The sequence below is a fragment of the Dermacentor variabilis genome, chromosome 4 (assembly GCF_050947875.1).
Source record: "Dermacentor variabilis isolate Ectoservices chromosome 4, ASM5094787v1, whole genome shotgun sequence".
Taxonomy (NCBI): domain Eukaryota; kingdom Metazoa; phylum Arthropoda; class Arachnida; order Ixodida; family Ixodidae; genus Dermacentor; species Dermacentor variabilis.
This window is the reverse complement of record NC_134571.1, coordinates 177786981-177807723: the sequence shown is the minus strand read 5'-3', so window position 1 is coordinate 177807723 and position 20743 is coordinate 177786981. Positions and strand designations below refer to the sequence as shown.

Genomic DNA, 20743 nt, shown 5'->3' with positions numbered 1-20743 from the left:
ACCCTGGTGCCCCTTATAGCCGAAGCCGATAAGATCCGATAACATTGGATTCATTAGTGGCTCCATCAAGATAAAACAATTTGGTCACATTCCCCGCTTCTGTGCCCAACGAACGGACATATTTTTTGTTGCGTTATGTGTAATTTTGCCCGTCCTAATAGGTGAATTTACAACAATGTCGCGTCGTCTGCTATAGCGCCTTCGGTTCGAAGCTGCTCCAGGCTTTCCGCTTGTGACAACAACAAAGGTTCTGCCCGATTAAGAGAACCTGTTCAGCATACTTGCAATACGTACTCTGTTGCCTAGTTACTGTTAAATGTATGAATAACGTTGAGCAAGCAAAAAGGCAAGAAATCTAGGCAAAAAGAAAAGGTGTTGGGCGTCTTTCGCTGAGTGAAACAGTGCATGGCGCTATGCGCGCTATACAGAAAAGAAAATGACGGGAATTATAGAATGATAGCAAAGCTTAAAGACTTAGGGTGCTTTAGAACATGGAGTTCAAATTAAGTATACGTTAGAGACGTCGCATCTAAGATTTGATGCGGGTCCGCTGCGCGCTGACGCGCAGCGGGCCCGCCTAGCGCTCGTTGTTGTGTACATGTACAAATACTTGCCCACCGGGGCCGTCTGCGCTAGCGGATATAGTGCGATATTAGCATAAGCTCGTGCTTTCATTTCTTTGCGAAAACTCGTTTAAAAATACTGCACTTTCTACTGAAACTGTATTCTTCTCCGCCTACTTTTTCTGGCTCGTCTGCATTTGGCTCTCCTTGCAGGTTTCCGCTTTCCGAGGTGCTTCTTTCAGCTTCACTTAAACCTGTGATACTCTATTCTTGTGTACGGAGTGATTTTTTTTTTTTTAAGTTCCATGGACTTTTTGAAGATCGCTTGTGGCAGATAGCATAATTCTTGTCCTTGAGCGGTATTATCCGAAAAGGCGGACATTACTAGCATGAGAAATCGAAACAAATTCAACTAATTGACGAAAATGAACTAATCGACTTCTTAATTAATTACAATTCAGGAGTTGTAGCCGGTGAGCTTGCAAGGTATATCCATTTGGAACTAATTTTCAGAATGAGACCAATTTGGAAATACGCGCCGTCAAACTCGCCTTAAAGGGAAGCTGAAACGGTTTTCAATTTCCATGAATTGCTGGGATTGGGAAGAACAGACCTAATAATTTACGGTTCCAAATTTTTTTTCTTCGTTTTGTTAATATAAGGGGCGGAAATCGCTTTCTAAATCACACCCGCGGACAAGCCCCCATAGCTTCCCGGAGCGCCGGGTGAGGTGGTTGCGGAATGCCTCTTTCCGTCCTGCGCTTTACTGAACGTCGCTACGAGAGATCTGCCGCCGCCGCCGCTCACGTTTGTTTTCTTTTGCGATTTTCGTAAAATGTTCTTTCGTGAAGCTGCCCGTCGCGGCAGGTTCACGTGCATGCTCGCGCGAGCAAACGCCGCTGGCAAGCTGCGAAGCATAGACGGAAACGCGCGCAGTAATAAATTTTGGTGACCGGACTTCGTGCGTAGCTTCCACAGCGTTGCACCTGAGGTATGAAATGGAGTATAGGCTTGCCTAGTGACATTCGACGTACGGTTGCAGAATTATCGTGTTTACCACACGGCGGTGCTAAAACTGCCTAATATCTTTACGTCAACACTAGCATGGAGCACGCATACCGATTCTTGATCGAGCCACAATCGCAAATTCGTCGAACCATAGTATGAATATTGCACATATAATACCTCTGGCAATCTCTGGATGTGTATGATAAGCAACTTCCGTGACTGTACCTCGCAGCACTGCATGTGCGCGGTTTGAAACGCGGCACTTATGTTCGCGATCGTGTATCAACACTAAAAAAACCACGGGACTTTAGACAAGCAGCGGCAATGTGCTTGACATTGCGGAATTGCACCCGTGTTTACAATCTAATGAGAAGTTAGTGCTTCGGCATTCTTCCAGCAGCAAGTTCCCAGTGACACTTTAGCGCATTTTTTCTCCCATTATTGGAACGTGCAGCTACATGAAAAAAAACATACGTGCCAGCTAAGATTTCCAACGCGCGAGAAGGTGCACAAAAATAGCTCTCGCTGTTGGCACACCCAACATCGTCGTTGCCGCCGTTACCGCCATTGCCGCCATCGTTTTCCGTATCGGCTGTCGGTTCGAACATGTACGGCGAAAATACAAGCTGTCCGAGACAGCGAGAACGTTCCATAATGCTTACAACTCGGCTATGAAGCCAGAACAGAACAGCGTGCTACGCTCGGAAACGGCGGCGTGCGGCGGCGCCGACCGGCGACTGCCGCGATTGACGTCACAGCGGCCCCGACCAATCACGGGCAACAGCGGCGTTCGCGCGATGCCATGAGGCGCTGGTGCGCATTTCCTTGATAAAACAGCTTCTTGCGTTTGTTTCCGCCCTTTTTGAACCAGATATTCGTGTTCAGGGGACTCAAAACTGTAGAATGCCGCAGAGAACTCATTTTTTTCGAAAAGTGTTTCAGCTTCCCTTTAAAGAATGTGATGTTGTTCATTGGCGTTGCCAGGGGGGTATGTGGGGGGTTGAAATCCCCGAAATCTTCTGGCGACCCCCTTCCGGTTTCCATGGAACATAAAATTTCAGGAGGTGGGTTCCGAAGGAGCTACATAGATGAAGGGAAAGCTTGAATGTGAAAGCAAAGCGAGGGCTAGTGGTTGTCCACACAGAGATAAAGACGGGACTAAAGGCCCTCCATCCACGCGCCACCGCCGCTTTTACGTGGTCGGCGAAACGTGTGGAGGGGCTTTAGATGGGACGAGAGCGCGCATAAAACTTAGCATTGTTGCTCCCCACCAGGCCTTCTTGTCGTCAAAGAGCTTCTCATTTCTGGTATATGACTGAATCGTCAACCACCCCACTGAACACACATTGGTCTATTAACCGTCTACAAGCCATATTGGCAAGATCACCAAGACGTCTTGAAAATCATTATAACCGTTTACAAGACATCTTCAAGACGTCTTGGCAAGACACTTAGGACTTCTTGAAGACGTATTATCAAAAATTGGTCGGATGTCTTAAAACGTCTTGTAGCCGTCGTGAAGACCCTTTGAATGTACCGCCAAATAAGAGAGATGAGATGTTTTCCAAGACATCTTGTAGCCGTTTTAAAAATCGGTATAAGACGTTTTGCAAGAAGTTTTGTAGCCACGTCTCCAGGACCAAGGAGGCAGTGAAGGTGAGAGGGTTCCTGGAATGAGGAGACCTGCCGCCTATTGTTGAACCGGCATTGCCCCGGGATACTGTTTCAAAAGTAAAAGTTTATTCCTCCGCCTCGGCAGCTCTGCGTAGCCAGTGCCACAGCGATCGGCGGGCAGCCGTCTTCTATTCCTTTTGGAACGGGGCAGTCTCCGGCTCTTCAGAAAAAAATTAAGTTTTGTTCAGCATATTAATGCATCTTTAACACGTACACGTCACTTTGACGCGGTCAGTTTTCGCGCTTTTGTGACAATCTCGTTACAGACAGGCAAAGCTGGCGCAGCCCGAAAATGTTTGACCAATAGCTATTGGTCAAACAACGCCTTTTTCCCTAATGGCGAAAAAGGCGTCAAACGAGAAATTATACTTTTTCTTTCATTCAGTTTAATCATGCATAATCATTGCGCACACATTATATCAGACGGGGCGTTCGCGCGGTTTTCGTGACGTCGCGTGACAAACAGGCGCTGTTTGTGATGGCTCAGCATTTTTAACAGCGGAGCTGGTTAAGCTTTTAGTTCCTCCGTGGAGCGTTCCCAGAAAACTCAGCCCAGCTGTACGCCATGTCGCGTTGCCTAGCAACCACCTGCGAGAGCACCGAGCCACGTCACCTCCTCGCATCCCACGCGCGTAAGGCGGAGTCGTGACGTCACAGGCAAGTAAAAGCTCGCAATAGACGGCGCGGCGACACGCCTCTCGCCTCCTATTGGCCTCGAGCTCCACCACTGGAAAATCTGGCGCCACCGTCGGCGTGACGTGCTAGGAGGGATCACGTGAGTGAGTGAGTGAGTGAGTGAGTGAAGAAACTTTTATTGTAGGTCCGGCGAGGACGCGAACTCGTCGCGCACCCGGCTAGTCCCACGTCGGGACCGGCAGGTCTAGCCCACCGGCCCGGTCGCGGGCACGCCGGACAGCCAGGATTTGCTTTTCTAGAGCGGGGCTAAGCAGAAGCGAGTCCCACTCCTCCTTGATGAACTTGGGGTATGTCGACCCACACTCCCACAGCATGTGCGCTAGAGTGGAGGTCTGCCCGCACGATGGGCAGGCGTCGTCGCGATACACGTCCGGGTAAGCCTCGTGGAGAACGGACAGACACGGATACGTACTGGTCTGCAGAAGCTAAGCGAAACGGCTTGCGCCCTATTCATCTTGGGGTGAGTGGATCACGTGGACATAGCGGCCGCGTCGGCTGCTTCTGGCGCGCCGAAGCGAGCTGGAAACGAGTTTAAATTCCCTCGTACGCTGCGGTCCTTATTTAGTGGAGAAATTTTCCCGCTTTGAGTGTCTCCTTTACAATGCTTCAAAGCACTACAATAGGTAGTGGCTGCCTTTGAAGGCGCGCTACATGGTAGGCTACTGCTCGGTGCCGCAATGCCGGACGCACGTAACGGAGGCCGGTGTCAGCATTATTCACACGTAGCCGCAGGAAAAGAAGCTGCGTGAAGCTTGGCTCGCGAAACATAAAACTGGCGAACAGTCATCGGCTACAACTTGGGTATGCAGGAAGCACAGACGCGAGGAAGATTTCTGCTACGTCGCCCGGTCTGCGATGTTCTGAAAACGCGCACTGAGACGCTCGCCCGAGTCCGCTGCCCGACTAATGTCATAACGGTTTGGTCTATGAACTTGTCGATGCTATAGATACTCGCAAGTTCAGTGGAGTGGAAAGGCAGCGGTAAGAAGCACATTTAAAGAAAGCATGGCATATGGTCATGTTTGTGTTATGATTAATGCACTGGATTACAAAAAAGGAGCAGCGGGAAATTGCACGCTGAGAACACCGATAAACATACAGTGCGACGCAACTCGAGAAATAACATAGAAAGGTCAAAGAATTTAGAAGAAAAAAAAAGACTGAATCGTCGCGACGGGACATCACAGTCCCCGTAGGCGTCGAAGTCTCTACAATGAAATTTTTTTTGAACAGCTCTGATAGCGCCCACGCAACAATGGTTGCTTTTATACTGTCAAATGCTCATATTCTGCGGCCTAAAGCTCATGGCACGGTGCGAAAACGCGCGCGCGGAGAAAGCGAAACAGTGCGCGGACAAGCACGCAGACGCGCAGTCGGTCGCTGCGAATCTGCACGATCGCTGCATTGAGGCTTCGTTCTATTACGCTCCATTTAGTTATACAAACACTATAAGAACATACTTCACATAGTTTGCTCTCAGCGTTTACCTACCTTTCACGCAAGAAGCCGGTTCGGGAGACTCCATCGCGGCGACCGCGCGCAGTGGCGTTCACTGTACGTATTCGGTAAGGAGGTAGCGTCTGTAAACGCTTCTGTGCTTTAAGTTTGCCCAAGATTATTATTTAGACAGTAAGAAACTTCTCTCGTTTCGAAAGTACTTATAGAAATGTCCGGGAGAGATCGTGCGTGGTGTTCTCAGCGAGCGCTGACAGGAAAACCTATGAGGAGCGCGCCGCATAATCCCTCATACTACGGCAGCGAGGCGCTTCCGATAGATGGCGACTCCGTAACTCCTCGCCGCCAATACTCCGTGCGTACGTGCTGCTGCCGTGGGAAGACTGAAGGAAGTCCGGACGCCCGAAGAAGCGGTTTATCCAGGAAGAGCGCCGTACTGCCAAGCAAGAAGTAATACATCGCTGCCGAGCAGATCCGGAACAGCGCGCCGAAGCTGCGGCTAAAAAGAGGCGACGCCGAGTCGAGGATACCGAGTTTCAGTCCAGGGAACGCGAGAGAGCGAACCCGGCCTGCGACTGCTCGAAAACTTCCAGCGTCAAGCCCGCCGAGAGAACAACTTAGCAAAACCTAGCATAACCTCGCAAAACCTAGAAGCGACTTAGCCAAACCTATCAACGAGTTAGCCCCCCCCCCCCCCCCCCCCACACCTAGCATAACCTCGCAAAACTTACAACTTACGCAAGCCACGTAAAAGCTGGTGATCACAAGCTCTGATGTTGACTCCAGCCTTGCACCACTAGTGCAAGCTGCGAGCGTTTTTTTTTTTTAACCAATCGTGGAGTGCTGATTGCGGAATTGAAATAGAAAAGTTTGGAATAGCTTTACGTTATAGTACCCTTGTCTTAGCGCTTTTTAGACGCCCCCGTTTAATGTGTGTTTAATTATCTTGAAACATGTCCACTTTAAATCTCCTACTATGTTTTAACTCGGAAGTGACGTTTTACTTATTTGCACCTTTTGTAATAAATTTGTGCTTTGTAACGCTGTCTACTTTTTGCCCACCTCTCATTTAAAACCTTATATTGACGCGAAATAAGTTGGTACGTGACGACACCGGCCCAGGCAGAAAGGAGGGAATGCTAGCCGCCCTCCCCTCTTATTGATTACGTCTGTGTGGCCACCACCACCAAAGACAGGCGAGCACACCCTATTTTCTCGGATGCGAGGATGCTCACTATTGCTAAAGTCTATAGCTTCTGTTCCTTAAAAAAAATCGAAGAAAATAAAACGGAAGCAAACACACGGCAGTAGGGCGTGTTTGGATCCCACCGATGGCATCGGTTGTTGGGAACTCGGCGCTGACGCCCGTGGTTGTACCTGGGTCGCAAGCCCCAAGGGTAGCGTTGGCCTGGCGGCCTGGGGTACAACTGGAAGTATCCGAAGGTCCCGGCAAAGCAAGAGTCGACTGGTAACAACAAAACAACTTGTTTATTTTAACATCGCAAAGAGTTGGCGGTCAGGTTGACCGAAGTAGAGAGACGGGAGAGCACTTTACTCAACAGAAGAAATCGGAGCCCTCCTTTTGGCGTCCGGGGGCAGCTGTTTTTATACTCTCGCAGTTGAGGGCAAGAAGGAACCCCTCAATAGACGAGCACGTGATTGTACAATGGGCTAATGGTGACGCACACTGTCGTAGCGCCGCCGTTCGGGCACAATGGCACATACACTCACACACGCACATGAAGACACGTGGCATCGGAACATGCCTGGAAACGCCTGGCGGGGAGCGTTGCGGCGACGCCGAACGGGCCAAAATGTCTGCCGCCCCGCCGCAGTCGCGCCTGGAAACGCCTGGAAACGCCTGGCGGGGAGCGTTGCGGCGACGCCGAACGGGCCAAAATGTCTGCCGCCCCGCCGCAGTCGCGCCTGGAAACGCCTGGAAACGCCTGGCGGGGAGCGTTGCGGCGACGCCGAACGGGCCAAAATGTCTGCCGCCCCGCCGCAGTCGCGCCGGCAAAACCGCGTGTCGCAGGCGAAACGCAACAGACCGCCCCGCCGGGGGAAGGAGATCCCGATGGACAGGGGACTGCATCCGCTGTCCGGAGGGATGTCGCTCGATGATGCTCATAACCGAAGTCGGGCGTCCCTCGACGTTTCTTGAGCGCAGCGCACAGAGAAGGCCTCGTTCTCTCGTTCAGGTTCGCACGGGACACTGCAAAGTGACTTCGGGAGAGTTCACATTTTTGTTCTCGTTCCCGGCAAGCGTTAGAACTACGCTGAAACTCAACCGCTCAGTCAGCAAGCACGGCACAACCCTCACTAAGCCCTGCCAGGCTCTTTCCCCTTTTTATACCACTGCCTAGTTCCTTACAGTAGTCTAGCATCACTCAGAACGCGTCCACAAATTGGAAAATTGCACTAGAAAGCATATCATCACTTTGAAACACTAAACAAAAGCAATATGTTAAAAAAAATCCTGCCTCAGGAAGAAAAACATCAGTAACCAACAATTTTGAGGCTGATTCCTACGTTAGGGGCTTCGACTTAAGCCATCGGCGTTACCGTTGAGACTCCCCTTTTTGTAACGCACCTCAAAGGAATATTGTTGTAAAGCGAGGCTCCAGCGCAGGAGGCGGCCATTTTTGGGAGAGATGGTCTGCAGCCATTGGAGAGGGCAGTGATCCGTCTCAATGATAAACCTCGAGCCGGCTAGATAGCATGACAATTTCTGAACGGCCCACACGAGACATGCACACTCTTTCTCGGTGGCGCTATACGCCTGCTCACGACTGGTCAGCTTACGACTAGCATACAGGACGGGGTGTTCTACTTCTCCCTTTTCCCGTTGGCACAGTACAACGCCCATGCCTCGCTCACTAGCATCGCACTGAACAATGAACCCTTTTGTATAGTCTGGCGATCGTAGCACAGGCTGGTTTGTTAGGGCACTCTTTAGGGCGCTAAAAGCTCTTTCCTTTGTCTCGTCCCAGACGACTGTTTGAGGCTCTGACTTTCTTAGAGCATCCGTCAGGGGAGCCGCGATATCAGAGTACCTGGGGATGTACCTCTGATAGTAGCCGGCGACACCTAAGAACGACCGAATATCGGTCTTTGTGCGCGGTTGCGGAAAGTCTCGCACAGCGGCCACTTTTATTTCAGAGGGGCGGCGACGACCCTGACCAATCACGTGACCGAGGTAGACAACCTCGGCCTGTGCTAACTGGCACTTAGGAGCCTTTACTGTCAAGCCCGCTTCGCGCAGGCGGGTTAGCACTGCCCGCAAGTGTGCCATATGCTCAGACCAGGATGCGGAGAATATCGCTACGTCGTCTAGATACGGTAAAGCGAATTCTTGCTGTCCCCGCAACACTTTATCCATGAGGCTTGAAAAACAGTATGGCGCGTTCTTCAAACCAAAACTCAACACTTTAGGACGGAATGTTCCCATTGGTGAAATGAACGCCGCATACCTACTAGCCTCTTCTGTAAGTGGAACCTGCCAATAACCCCTGACAAGATCTAGGGTGGAAATAAACTGAGCGCTACTAACTTTCTCAAGGCGCTCCTCGATGTTAGGGATCGGATAAATTTGATCCTTAGTGATGGAATTAAGCCTGCGGTAGTCGACGCAAGGACGAGGTTCCTTGCCCGGTACCTCAACTAAAATCAAAGGGGAGGTATAATCACTCTCACCTGCCTCAATAACACCGAGCTGTAGCATTTTCTTTACCTCAGCCTCCATAATATCGCTCTGGCGGGGTGACACCCGGTACGCCTTGGATCGTACTGGCTCTGGGGAGGTAAGTTCTATGTCATGAGTAAGGACAGAAGTCCTACCAGGCCTCTCAGAGAACAGACCTTGAAACTCTTGTAATAGCTGGTGTAGTTCGGTTTTCTGCTCAGGCGACAGCGGTGCTTTACTGATAAGGTCACTAATGACTTGACCGGTGTCTTCCCTGTTCGTCACTGAGCCTAGTGCCGGAAGCTCGACCGGAAGCTCTTCAGGAACGTTTACCATCATGCACACCACTGCTTCCCTTTGTCTATAAGGTTTGAGCAGATTACAGTGGTAAACTTGCTGTGCTTTCCGCTTTCCTGGCAGACTTACCACGTAGTTAACGTCCGACAGTTTCTGAACAATTCGTGCTGGGCCCTCCCACTGCACGTCTAGTTTGTTGTTTAGCGATGTGCGCAATATCATGACCTCATCGCCCACCTCAAAACGACGGGCCCTGGCTGTCCGATCATAATAAACCTTGGCCCTCTGCTGGGCCTTTGTCATTGCTTCACCTGACAACTCCTGTGCCCTTCTTAAGCGTTCGAGGAGCTTAAGTACGTACTCCACCACGACTGGGTCGTCGCCCCTACCTTCCCATGATTCTCGAAGCATGCGAAGCGGAGACCGAAGCGAGCGACCGTACACCAGTTCAGCTGGCGAAAACCCCGTAGCTGCATGCGGCGCGGTTCTTAATGCAAACATCACCCCAGGCAGACACAGCTCCCAGTCAGTTTGATGTTCAAAACACAAGGCTCTCAACACGCGCTTCATGACGGAGTGGAGCTTCTCAACGGAATTCGACTGTGGGTGGTACACTGAGCTGTGTAGCAGCTGTACCCCACACCTTTCGAGAAAAGTTGTCGTCAAAGCGCTAGTAAACACTGTGCCCTGATCTGATTGGATTTCCGCAGGAAAACCAACTCGCGCAAATATGGACAGTAGTGCATTGACTATCTCAACTGAGCTGAGTTCTTTAAGCGGCACTGCTTCAGGGAACTTTGTCGCTGGGCAGATCACAGTCAAAATGTGTCTGTACCCCGTGGCTGTTACCGGCAAAGGTCCCACTGTATCAATAACGAGCCGTCTAAAAGGCTCCGTAATGATAGGTACCAATTTCAACGGCGCCCTTGATTTGTCCCCTGGTTTGCCCACCCGCTGACAAGTGTCACATGTCCTCACGAAATGGTCTGCGTCCCGAAAACACCCTGGCCAATAGTACTCTTGCAAGAGACGGTCCTTAGTTTTCTTAACTCCAAGGTGTCCGGACCACGAACCCCCATGCGACAAGCGCAACAGATCCTGACGATAGCATTGAGGAACGATCAGTTGATCGAACTCCACTCCTCGGCGGTCTAGATACTTCCGGTACAGGACTCCACCTCTTTCCACAAAACGCGCAGTTTTCCTGGCGATACCTTCTTTGACATTGCAGCGCACGTTTTCCAGGCTGCCATCCTTTTTTTGCTCGGCTATCAAAGCCGACCGGCTGACTTTTAGCAACCTATTAAGTCCGTCTGACGTAGGCGCGATGAGCAAATCAGTAGATAGCTCTTCTAACTTTCCCGCATCGGGATTTTCCTCTCCGGTATCTGGTGCCTTTAACGTTACAGACTCAAGTTTATTCAGTTCGGGCGTGCTCTGAATATCAGCTTGCTGCGCCTCTGACCCTTTTTCGTTGTTTGATAACGTCGGCCCCGCAACTACCGCCTTTGCAGCGAGCTCCCGAACCTTCGATCTGGTTAAGGCCTGAACACTAGCTTCACCAAACAAAAGCCCCTTCTCGCGCAGGAGGTGATCGGACCTGTTTGAAAATAGGTACGGGTACTGGGGTGGCAGCATAGATGACACTGCCGCCTCCGTCTCAAGCGCTCCGAAAGGTCCTTCAATAAGCACCTTTGCTACTGGCAGACACACGCTATGAGCTTCCACGGCTTGCTTGATCCATGCGCACTCGCCCGTGAACATATGGGGTTCTACGTAAGACGGGTGAACTACATCCATCGTAGCTGCGGAATCGCGAAGCACTCGGCACTCTTTCCCGTTCACGAGGAGGTCTCGCATGTAAGGCTCGAGAAGCTTCATGTTCTCGTCAGTGCTGCCTATTGAAAAAAACACAACTTTTGGTGTTGTTTCCGGACACTGCGCCGAAAAGTGACCCGGCTTCTGGCACGTATAACAAACGCGCGCTCGCCTCATCTCGAACCGCTTTCTGCGTTTGGCTGCCGCCGTCTCTTTACGTTTGGTCGGACTGCTTTCACTCGCATCCTCCCTACGCGTGTCCCCCTTTAATCTCATGGGCGTGAACCTCGGCCTCTCAAACTTCGAGCCAAATTCACCCTTTTGACCGTCCTTAGCTCCGCGAGCCCGACGCGTCACAAACTCCTCGGCTAGCTCAGCGGCTTTAGCCACCGTACAAACGTCTGGCCTATCCAAGACCCAGTATCGCACGTTCTCCGGTAACCGACTATAAAACTGTTCTAGCCCGAAGCACTGCAGAACTTTATCGTGGTCACCAAACGCTTTCTCTTCTTTGAGCCACTCCTGCATGTTCGACATAAGCCTATACGCAAACTCTGTATATGACTCACTTTTGCCTTTCTCATTTTCCCGAAACTTCCGACGGAACGCCTCCGCAGACAGCCGGTACTTTTTTTAGAAGACTCGATTTCACTGTGTCGAAATCCTCTGCCTCCTCTCTATCCAAGCGAGCGACTACGTCGGCCGCCTCGCCGGGTAACAAAGTGAGCAAGCGCTGTGGCCACGTTTCCCGAGAGAACCCCTGCTTCTCGCACGTTCGCTCAAAGTTAACCATGAACAAACCAATGTCCTCTCCAAGCTTAAACGGCCGCATCAGGTCAGTCATTTTGAACAATACGCGTTCTCCTGCACCGTGTGCCTGACTTCCATTACGAGCGCGTTCCATCTCTACCTCAAGACGCTTCATTTCCAAAGCGTGTTGACGGTCGCGCTCCTCTTTTTCTTTCTCTTGTTGCTCTCGCTATTTCTATTTCTGTTCTTTACGTTCGCGCTCCTGTCTCTCATTTTGTTCTTTACGTTCGCGCTCATCTTTCTCTTTCTGTTCTTTACGTTCGCGCTCCTGTCTTTTTGCCGTCTCCCTCTCCTCAATGGTCTCAAGGCATTCCGACAGCTCGTCATCCTCAGCCTCTAACTCAAGAATAGCCTTTAGCAGTTCAGGTTTCCTTAGTTTGTCTGAGACATCCAGACCCAACTCTCTTGCAAGCTCCAACAATTTCGGTTTGCGCAACGACTTCAAATCCATGGCTGCTCTGAATGCTGCTTTCTCTACTGCCTATTATTGTCTTGCCGCAAACTAACCCGGCAGCAACGACAACCACAATTACCAGCTCTGTTTCTGACACTAACAAAAGCCTGGCAAAGCTCAGAAGAAGAAAGTCCCGCACTCACCAAACCTCGCAGCCAAGAGTCCAGCGCAGTCGTTCCGCTGCAGGCAACCAGTCATCACACAGGGCTCGTTGCACTGCTCCCGGATCGTCGTTGAGCTACTCAGCATACAGTCAACTGCATATCTTCGCTGGTGGCCTCCGTTGTCGCGATCTCACTGCTGGCAGACAGTTGTTTGGAGTCGGAGGCGATCTCACCGCTGCCAACCAGATGTTTGGATCCCACCGATGGCATCGGTTGTTGGGAACTCGGCGCTGACGCCCGTGGTTGTACCTGGGTCGCAAGCCCCAAGGGTAGCGTTGGCCTGGCGGCCTGGGGTACAACTGGAAGCATCCGAAGGTCCCGGCAAAGCAAGAGTCGACTGGTAACAACAAAACAACTTGTTTATTTTAACATCGCAAAGAGTTGGCGGTCAGGTTGACCGAAGTAGAGAGACGGGAGAGCACTTTACTCAACAGAAGAAATCGGAGCCCTCCTTTTGGCGTCCGGGGGCAGCTGTTTTTATACTCTCGCAGTTGAGGGCAAGAAGGAACCCCTCAATAGACGAGCACGTGATTGTACAATGGGCTAATGGTGACGCACACTGTCGTAGCGCCGCCGTTCGGGCACAATGGCACATACACTCACACACGCACATGAAGACACGTGGCATCGGAACATGCCTGGAAACGCCTGGAAACGCCTGGCGGGGAGCGTTGCGGCGACGCCGAACGGGCCAAAATGTCTGCCGCCCCGCCGCAGTCGCGCCTGGAAACGCCTGGAAACGCCTGGCGGGGAGCGTTGCGGCGACGCCGAACGGGCCAAAATGTCTGCCGCCCCACCGCAGTCGCGCCTGGAAACGCCTGGAAACGCCTGGCGGGGAGCGTTGCGGCGACGCCGAACGGGCCAAAATGTCTGCCGCCCCGCCGCAGTCGCGCCGGCAAAACCGCGTGTCGCAGGCGAAACGCAACAGGCGGGTATCTTCGCATTCGGCAGGTACACCAGCCGTGCGCGCCTGTCTGGACTTCCACCAGCCAAAGGCGCGCTGTAGGGAGCGTTCAGTTGTGCTTAATTCGGAGACTCCGCTCCGCTGCTCGCATTTCAACTTTTTCTGAGAGTGCATACAGATGTACTTGTAAGTGTAGCCCCTTCCAGAAAAAATACCGTCCCCTTTCCCTTCCTTCCCACATGGTAACTACCAAGAGGGGAGGTCGTACCAGCGTAAAGAAAACATATTTACCACCACCATACGAGTAGTTCATGCATACATGCACGGGAGCCCCCTCTCCTCCCCTCAGTACAGGTATAGGCCGGAAGAAGGGAAGGGGGAAGTGAAAGAAAGTTCGAAATAAAGCTCTTAATTGTTTTTTATTCGGAAAGCTCGACCGCAGGGTCAAGGTTTGCAGGACAAAGTTGGCAAAATCAACGTGATCGCCTCGATCTTTTCACTTCAATATCGGATATCAAAAGGATTAGATGCCAATGTGTATCAGATGTCAAAACAATTAGGCGTTCTTATCATTCAATAAAAATTCTGTGTACGACAACATACACTGCAATGTTCGTCTATCGCGATTCCAGTAATGCCCGATCATACTATATAGCCGGGAATATAAACCGGCACTTGACGCCTCCCTACTGTCAGTGTCTAGACATATAGGCCCAGCCATTTATACACCCCCAAGGTTTTGCGATGGAAGTGATAGGCAGTGCTGCGCTTGTTTTAATTTGCAAACAACTGCTCAAGTGCTAAGCCTCGCGCCCAACGAACGGCCACGCATGCAGACGACATGTCTCTGTGCAGGGCCCCCTCCGCGCAGTCTGCACACGGCGCTCTACATGACCATCTGCAGGGCGAGCTCAGTGGCGCTGGCGCAGTACGGCATCTCGTCGAGCCAGAAGCACATGTCGCACCACGCCTCCTGCTCGGCCTCGTCGACGGCTGCGGCGAAGCGGCTCTCGAACCGCCTGACGAGGCTCCGGGTCAGCCCCTCCAGGCACGCCACGTTCGTCTTGGGGCAGTACTGCCAGGGCTCCTCGCTGCGTTGTGCGCAGCGGCCATGAATAGTAATGTTAATTTCAGACGGTAGATTACGTGCAATTGACAGCATTCTCGGGAGAATCTGTTTCACAGGGAATTTCATATGCGACATGTCGCCTGACGCGACCTTGATCCCGCACATTAGGTACTTTCAGCTTGCCAGCTATACTGGCAAACAGGGGCGGTTTGGGCGGGTCGCCGGATGGGCGGGGGCGTAAACGGAAGCAGCCGGAGCAGTGCAGCCGCCTGGTGGCGTAGCGTTCAACGAGACAAACACAGTGCTAAAATTGCAGTAATCTACTATATTCCGCTTCGCTGCTTGTACAAATTTACAGCAACGGCGTAACATTGAACACGATTACGCTGCCGTCCAAAATTTACACCAGCAGCTAAGCAGAATATAGTAATTGGCTCTGTGTTTGTGTGGTTCAGCATTACAACACCAGCTGGCGCCACCAATCTGGCCGCTCACGTTTACTGCCCTGCTCATCCGGCAAACCGCCCGCGCTTGCCGGAATACCGGACGCACTAAAATTCTCTATTTCAAATGGCTACTAACAGCGGGAAGGAACATGAATCAAGTATATATATATATATATATATATATATATATATATATATATATATATATATATATATATATATATATATATATGCCGAGACAACCTCTCTAATCAGTGCAACGGCCGTTGAAGTGGCTGAATTCTTTGTCACCAAGATAGTATTACGACACGGTGCCCCTGCAATTATCATCACGGACCGAGGAACTTCGTTCACAGCCGATTTGACGCAATCCATCATGAAATTGACTCATACCAGCCACAGGAAAATAACTGCCTATCATCCTCAAACAAATGGGTTAACCGAGCGATTGAACAGGACGCTGACCGATATGTTGTCAGTTTACGTAGACTTAGAGCACCGTACATGGGACAAGATCCTACCCTATGCGACATTCGCCTACAATACCGCATTGCAAGAAACCACTCAAGTAACGCCATTCCAACTTGTTTTTGGTCGAACAGTTACCACACCCTTGGATGCAATGCTGCCTGTCAGCGACAGTACAGAACAGAACCCTGACATCAGTGACTTTACACAGAGGGCGGAAGAAGCACGTCAGCTGGGGCGACATCGCATTCAACAAAGGCAGCGCATCGACGCGGACCGTTACAACCTGCGGCGAAGGGAAGTCGAGTATGCACCAGGCGACAGAGTATGGGTGGGGACCCCCGTGCGGACGCGTGGCCTGTCCGAAAAGCTTTTGCGCCGTTACTTCGGCCCTTACCGAGTACTTCGCCGCATCAGTCCCCTGAACTACGAAGTTACGCCAGAAGGACAAGTGAGCTCATCACGATGCCGGCGTCGCACAGAAACTGTACATGTGGTCAGACTGAGGCCATATTATGACAGGCAGTGATTATTCGACCAAACATCTTTTCTGTGCCATATACCACTTTAGTATGGACAACTGCTTGTGAACAATTTCGTCGCTTTACGCAGCGGGACGATGCGTTTTGGAGGGGGGGATAATGATGCAAGGCAGAAACATTTAAACAACGCGCGCAGGTTCGTGCGCCCCCTCAAGACGACAAAGGCGTATTGAAGGAAAAGACGACGAAATAATGGCACGTGTTTTCACCGCACGCACTCGCATCGCAGGTGGCCGTTGTCGGCGTCTACAAGAAGAAGACGAGGTGAGAGAGAAGAAGGAGGCCTTCCTGATCTCTCGTTTAGAACGCGGCAGTGCTTTTTATTTACCCCAGGACACAAGTTCGCCCACAATAAATAGTTGTATCTGGATTCCCTTAACTGTCCGTTACATATATATATATATATATATATATATATATATATATATATATATATATATATATATATATATATATATATATATATATATATATATATATTCGCGGAAATTGGTGACAACGACTCGAAGGGCTGTTACTGGTCTTCTTATTTTTATTATTCTTGTTTAACGGAACGGGGGTTGCGCGGAGGTTTTACGCGCAACAACCGCAATCTCATTATGAGGCACGCCGTACTGGGGGAGTCCGCAATAATCTTGACCACCTGGGGGTTCATTTAACGTGCACCTGAATCCAAACTATCTTTGCTTTTTGTTTTACTTTGCTGCTTAATAACGTTATTATTTCATGTACTACTTCACAGCAGGTCTCCTTAGAACCTTGTGCTCTGGGACCTTCTCCTGCATCTTTATTTATGTATTACACTTAATAACTCAATAAAACATTATTCGGATTCTAAATGGTACATTCGGCTGGTCGTTCCAAGGATCTGCATCGCAGCCGCCAGATCTGGAACCACCCATAACGCTGGCTGGAAAAGCGGGCAGAGACTGAGGCAGAGACGGTAGCCCGCTGATGTTCAGATCTTACGACCACATATCCGCGCTACGTATCGCAAACAATCGCCATCATTCGTTTTACCAGGTATCTTATACCCGTGTCACACGGGCGTTTGGAAGGCCTTCCAACCGATAGTCAGTTGACTCAAAGGTCAAGTTCGAGCTGCTACACGGGCGGTTTCGACGGCCGCCGAGTCAATAGTCTATCGAGTCAACGGAGCACCTTACAACTCTATCGAAATCTCGATGGCCTTTGAGCAACGGAAACGGAAACAGCGCGAACATGCCCTCTCGTTCACAGTGTGCTCCAACTCACGGTTAGAAAGAACAAATCAAACCAAAAAGCTCTAAAAATAGTATATATGAGTGTTATCAATTATTCAATAAAGTATTTTTACCACTTGATATGCGCGAACTACACACACTCTCGACAACAGCGACGTGCAGCGACGCAAACGTTGCCGCAGTTTCGCTACTCAACAACTTAAAAACTAAACATATATGTAAGGCAATGTATAAACAAACATAAAAGAAATTATAGTGATTTTAAGTGGTTTTAATGTTGTTTAACTTTTTGTGACATGAAAACGAAAATAAAGATACGCAACGCCACACAATTTGGCGAGAAACGCCGGAACCACTCAACGGCCTTTCAAAAGTGCCGTGTAGCAGCGCGACAACTCCTTTGAGTCGATAGAGTTCTGGCGTTTCGAAGGCCGTCGACTGGAAGGCCTTCCAAATGTGCCCGTGTGACACGGGTTTTAATTTTCTTCATGAAAATCAAATACATCAAATAGGTACGAAAGGTGGCATTGATTACCAAACTCAACCTATATGAAAACGTTTAGTAATTAGTATTGCGCTTCTTTTAGTAGTCGGGGTTTTAGTAAATATTCCGCCGTCATTTAGTTTAATGCTTGTATTATTGATATACTGAAACCAGTATACCTCACAAACGTCTAACAATGTTCCTTTGTTAGTATTTTGCTTGTTCATAGACAACTGAAAGATAAGGGCAATTGAGTGAACCTCAGTCGCAGTCTTCAAAACAACTGTCGCGGTATTTCCGTTATTTATAATTTGTGCGCACAGCGCACTTGTGCGGATCACGCGTGACCCACGGACGCAGGGCGGCACTCAAGCCGCAGCCGCTGCTTTGTTAGCCGCACGTGCGCTCTTTGCGATACTAAAACTGCGCACCACGAAGATAGGTCTCCGTTACCCAGTACACCGTGCCAAAGGACTGCCGCATAGGGTCAGTGCCAGTACGTAATGGCGGAGCTCCTAGTATCAATTTTTAAAGATCGTCTGCTGGGACAACACGTACTGCATCCATGGCCTCAACCAGTCTTTCTGCCTGTTGAAGTGCATGAGCGTGCATGTTCCGTGCGAGCGTACAATGCATGGTTTGCCGGTGTTCGCCCTTGTCACTTGGCTGGAGCAGCAGGCAAGACGCATAGTTGAAACACAAACACACACATCTGAGCCATCCATTAAAAACTTCCTCTCTCGGTGCAAGAGTGCACTTTGCGAGTATGTATAGTCGACTCGCGTGAACTTGACCTCGCGTAATTCTAGGTTTCTTTTTTGTTTACATCGAACGCACTAAACATGTCCCGGCAAGAAACAACCATACAAAAATTGCTATGGAAGGAAAACTCGTTTAATTCGAACTCGAAACCATGCCGCTTCGGTTAATTCGACCCAAACCAGCGTTCGCTCATGCGCGCAGCAATTATTTAAAGCTTGAAAAAAAATTGAACTTCAGCAGCCGGTTCTACTGCTCCCACGGGCGTGAAACCGGTTTATTAACATTTATTTTTATATTTTACAACGCTCCACTCGCCCGTAAAGCCATTCGTTCCTGCAGTTTCGTGTCCTGTCACGCTAAGGCAGTGTTTGAACATGTCGGTGCTCTTCAACTCATGCTGGTTGAGTCACGATTCCAGAGCAAGAAACAGAAAGGCATTAGAGACTAATAACAAAAAGAAAACGTCTGAATTCTTTAATTTTGCCGCCTTTCGGGTAGTTGGAACAAGTGCCGAAATCACGGAAGAGTCTAAATTAGGGAAATTCGCTGCACTGAAAGGCGTAATGCCTTGCGCAAGAATAGATAAAACTCGTAGAACTGGATTACGTTTATTCGCTGCGCTGCTCATTGCTTAATGCAATGGTTGCCTTGCTGCTGTCTGTCCGTAACCACTTTCCGTGTTTCTTAATGCTCTAACGAGTCATTAACCATTGTTTACGTGCGCACATTTCTGCATTTCTACAGTGAACGTACTTGCACCTATGTTATCAATGTTTGGCTGGCGTTGCTCAAGCTTGTTGTTTTTGTGCTTTCTTTGTCTTGATTCTGTTTGTATTTATTCCCATTTTTATGCGCTAAGGAAACTGATTCAATCATTTGCTGGTTTCTGTTTGCCATTTCCCTGTATGTACAGTTGTAAGATCTTTGTTTCTTTTTCGCTTGATCACTTTTGTTAATTATTGTAACTTTGTTTTAGCATCCCCCCCCCCCCGCGTGATGATGCGTAAACGATGTGTCAATGCTAAAATAACTTCACAAATAAATTCAGTGTTGCTCTGTATGGTGTCATTTCAAAGAGACTGGCAAAAGCGCATCAAGCAAGCTCGAACAAAATTCTCAACATTGAGCATTTTCTTTCTTCTTTTGCCGAGTGCGCGTCCATTAATTAACAGAAACTACTTCTCCACATGCCAAGTGTAAAAAAAAAAACCCTTCTTCAAAGTTAACCAATTTAAACTCGAGGTTTCGAGAATTAAAGTAGCCACTTGCGAGTGTGTCTCGCTTTTCAAAGCACCCTCTCCAAATTCGGTTGTAAATGCTGCATGCGTAATACGTCACCACTGAAGAGTATCCGAGTCAACAGGCATAATTTTTTGCACATACCGCGCGCGTTTGTAAACTATACGGACGGCTAAAGCATCGCGAAAGCCACGCCATGCCAGCCATCGAAGAAAGCCAGCCATCGCCATGCACGTGCCAACGTGCATGTATGCACGAACGCCCTGGAGCAACGCGTTGCACTCACCACGCATCGCATGTATACCCACCCGACAAGGCTGCAGATCTTCGCAAACGTCTCCCCCATGGCGTCGCGCTTCCTCCTGGGCATTTTCTTCAGGTCGGTGAACAACGGCTCCACATCTGAGACAAACAAAAGATGCGAAACACGTAAAACGATAGGGTGCGTATACGCAATGGGTGGTGTCAAAGTCCCAGCGTTTCTCTATGGTCCCACGCCCCAGATACGTGCGCTTCCCCCTCTGAATAACAGAGACACACATATCAAAGGCTGTGCTTTTGTGGGCTCCGCATGCACCGGAAGTGGTTAAACGGAACCGGAAACGCAAATTAATTTTAGAGATGAGGCCTGCCCATTCCCGACACGCGTGCCTTCGAATTGATAATTTGCATGGGTCAGCCAGTGATTTCCTTTCTGTGACGTCGACGTGGAAGTGACATCGCCGGTGCCAACATTTTGAAAAGCTTTAAGCAACGCGTGCGGAACTCGTTAACGTGAACTTCAACAAAACAGACCGGTGGGCTAGTTGGTATTGCACGCTTATAGTTCTAATAGTTGCATGTTAACGGCATGTTAACAGTAGGTTAACACTGCTGTGCCATGTGTACCTTAATTCTCTGGTGTCGTGCGCTTCCTCGCGCTAATGACTATTAATATTACTATGAAATTGTTCGCTGGTGCAACAATCTTGAGCACCATCGTTAT

General features: G+C 49.7%; 1 protein-coding gene across 1 annotated transcript in view; it reads right to left on the bottom strand.

Annotated features, from left to right (window-relative positions):
- Positions 1–14411: 14411 nt before the first annotated feature.
- The window catches only part of LOC142578441 (uncharacterized), a 73695-nt gene continuing 67363 nt past the window's right edge, over positions 14412–20743 (bottom strand). The window contains exons 10-11 of the mRNA XM_075687826.1: positions 20067–20160; positions 14412–14616 (exon numbers count right to left, since the gene is read on the bottom strand). Of these exons, the coding sequence (XP_075543941.1) occupies positions 14412–14616; positions 20067–20160 (299 nt within the window). The remainder of the gene's footprint in view (positions 14617–20066; positions 20161–20743) is intronic.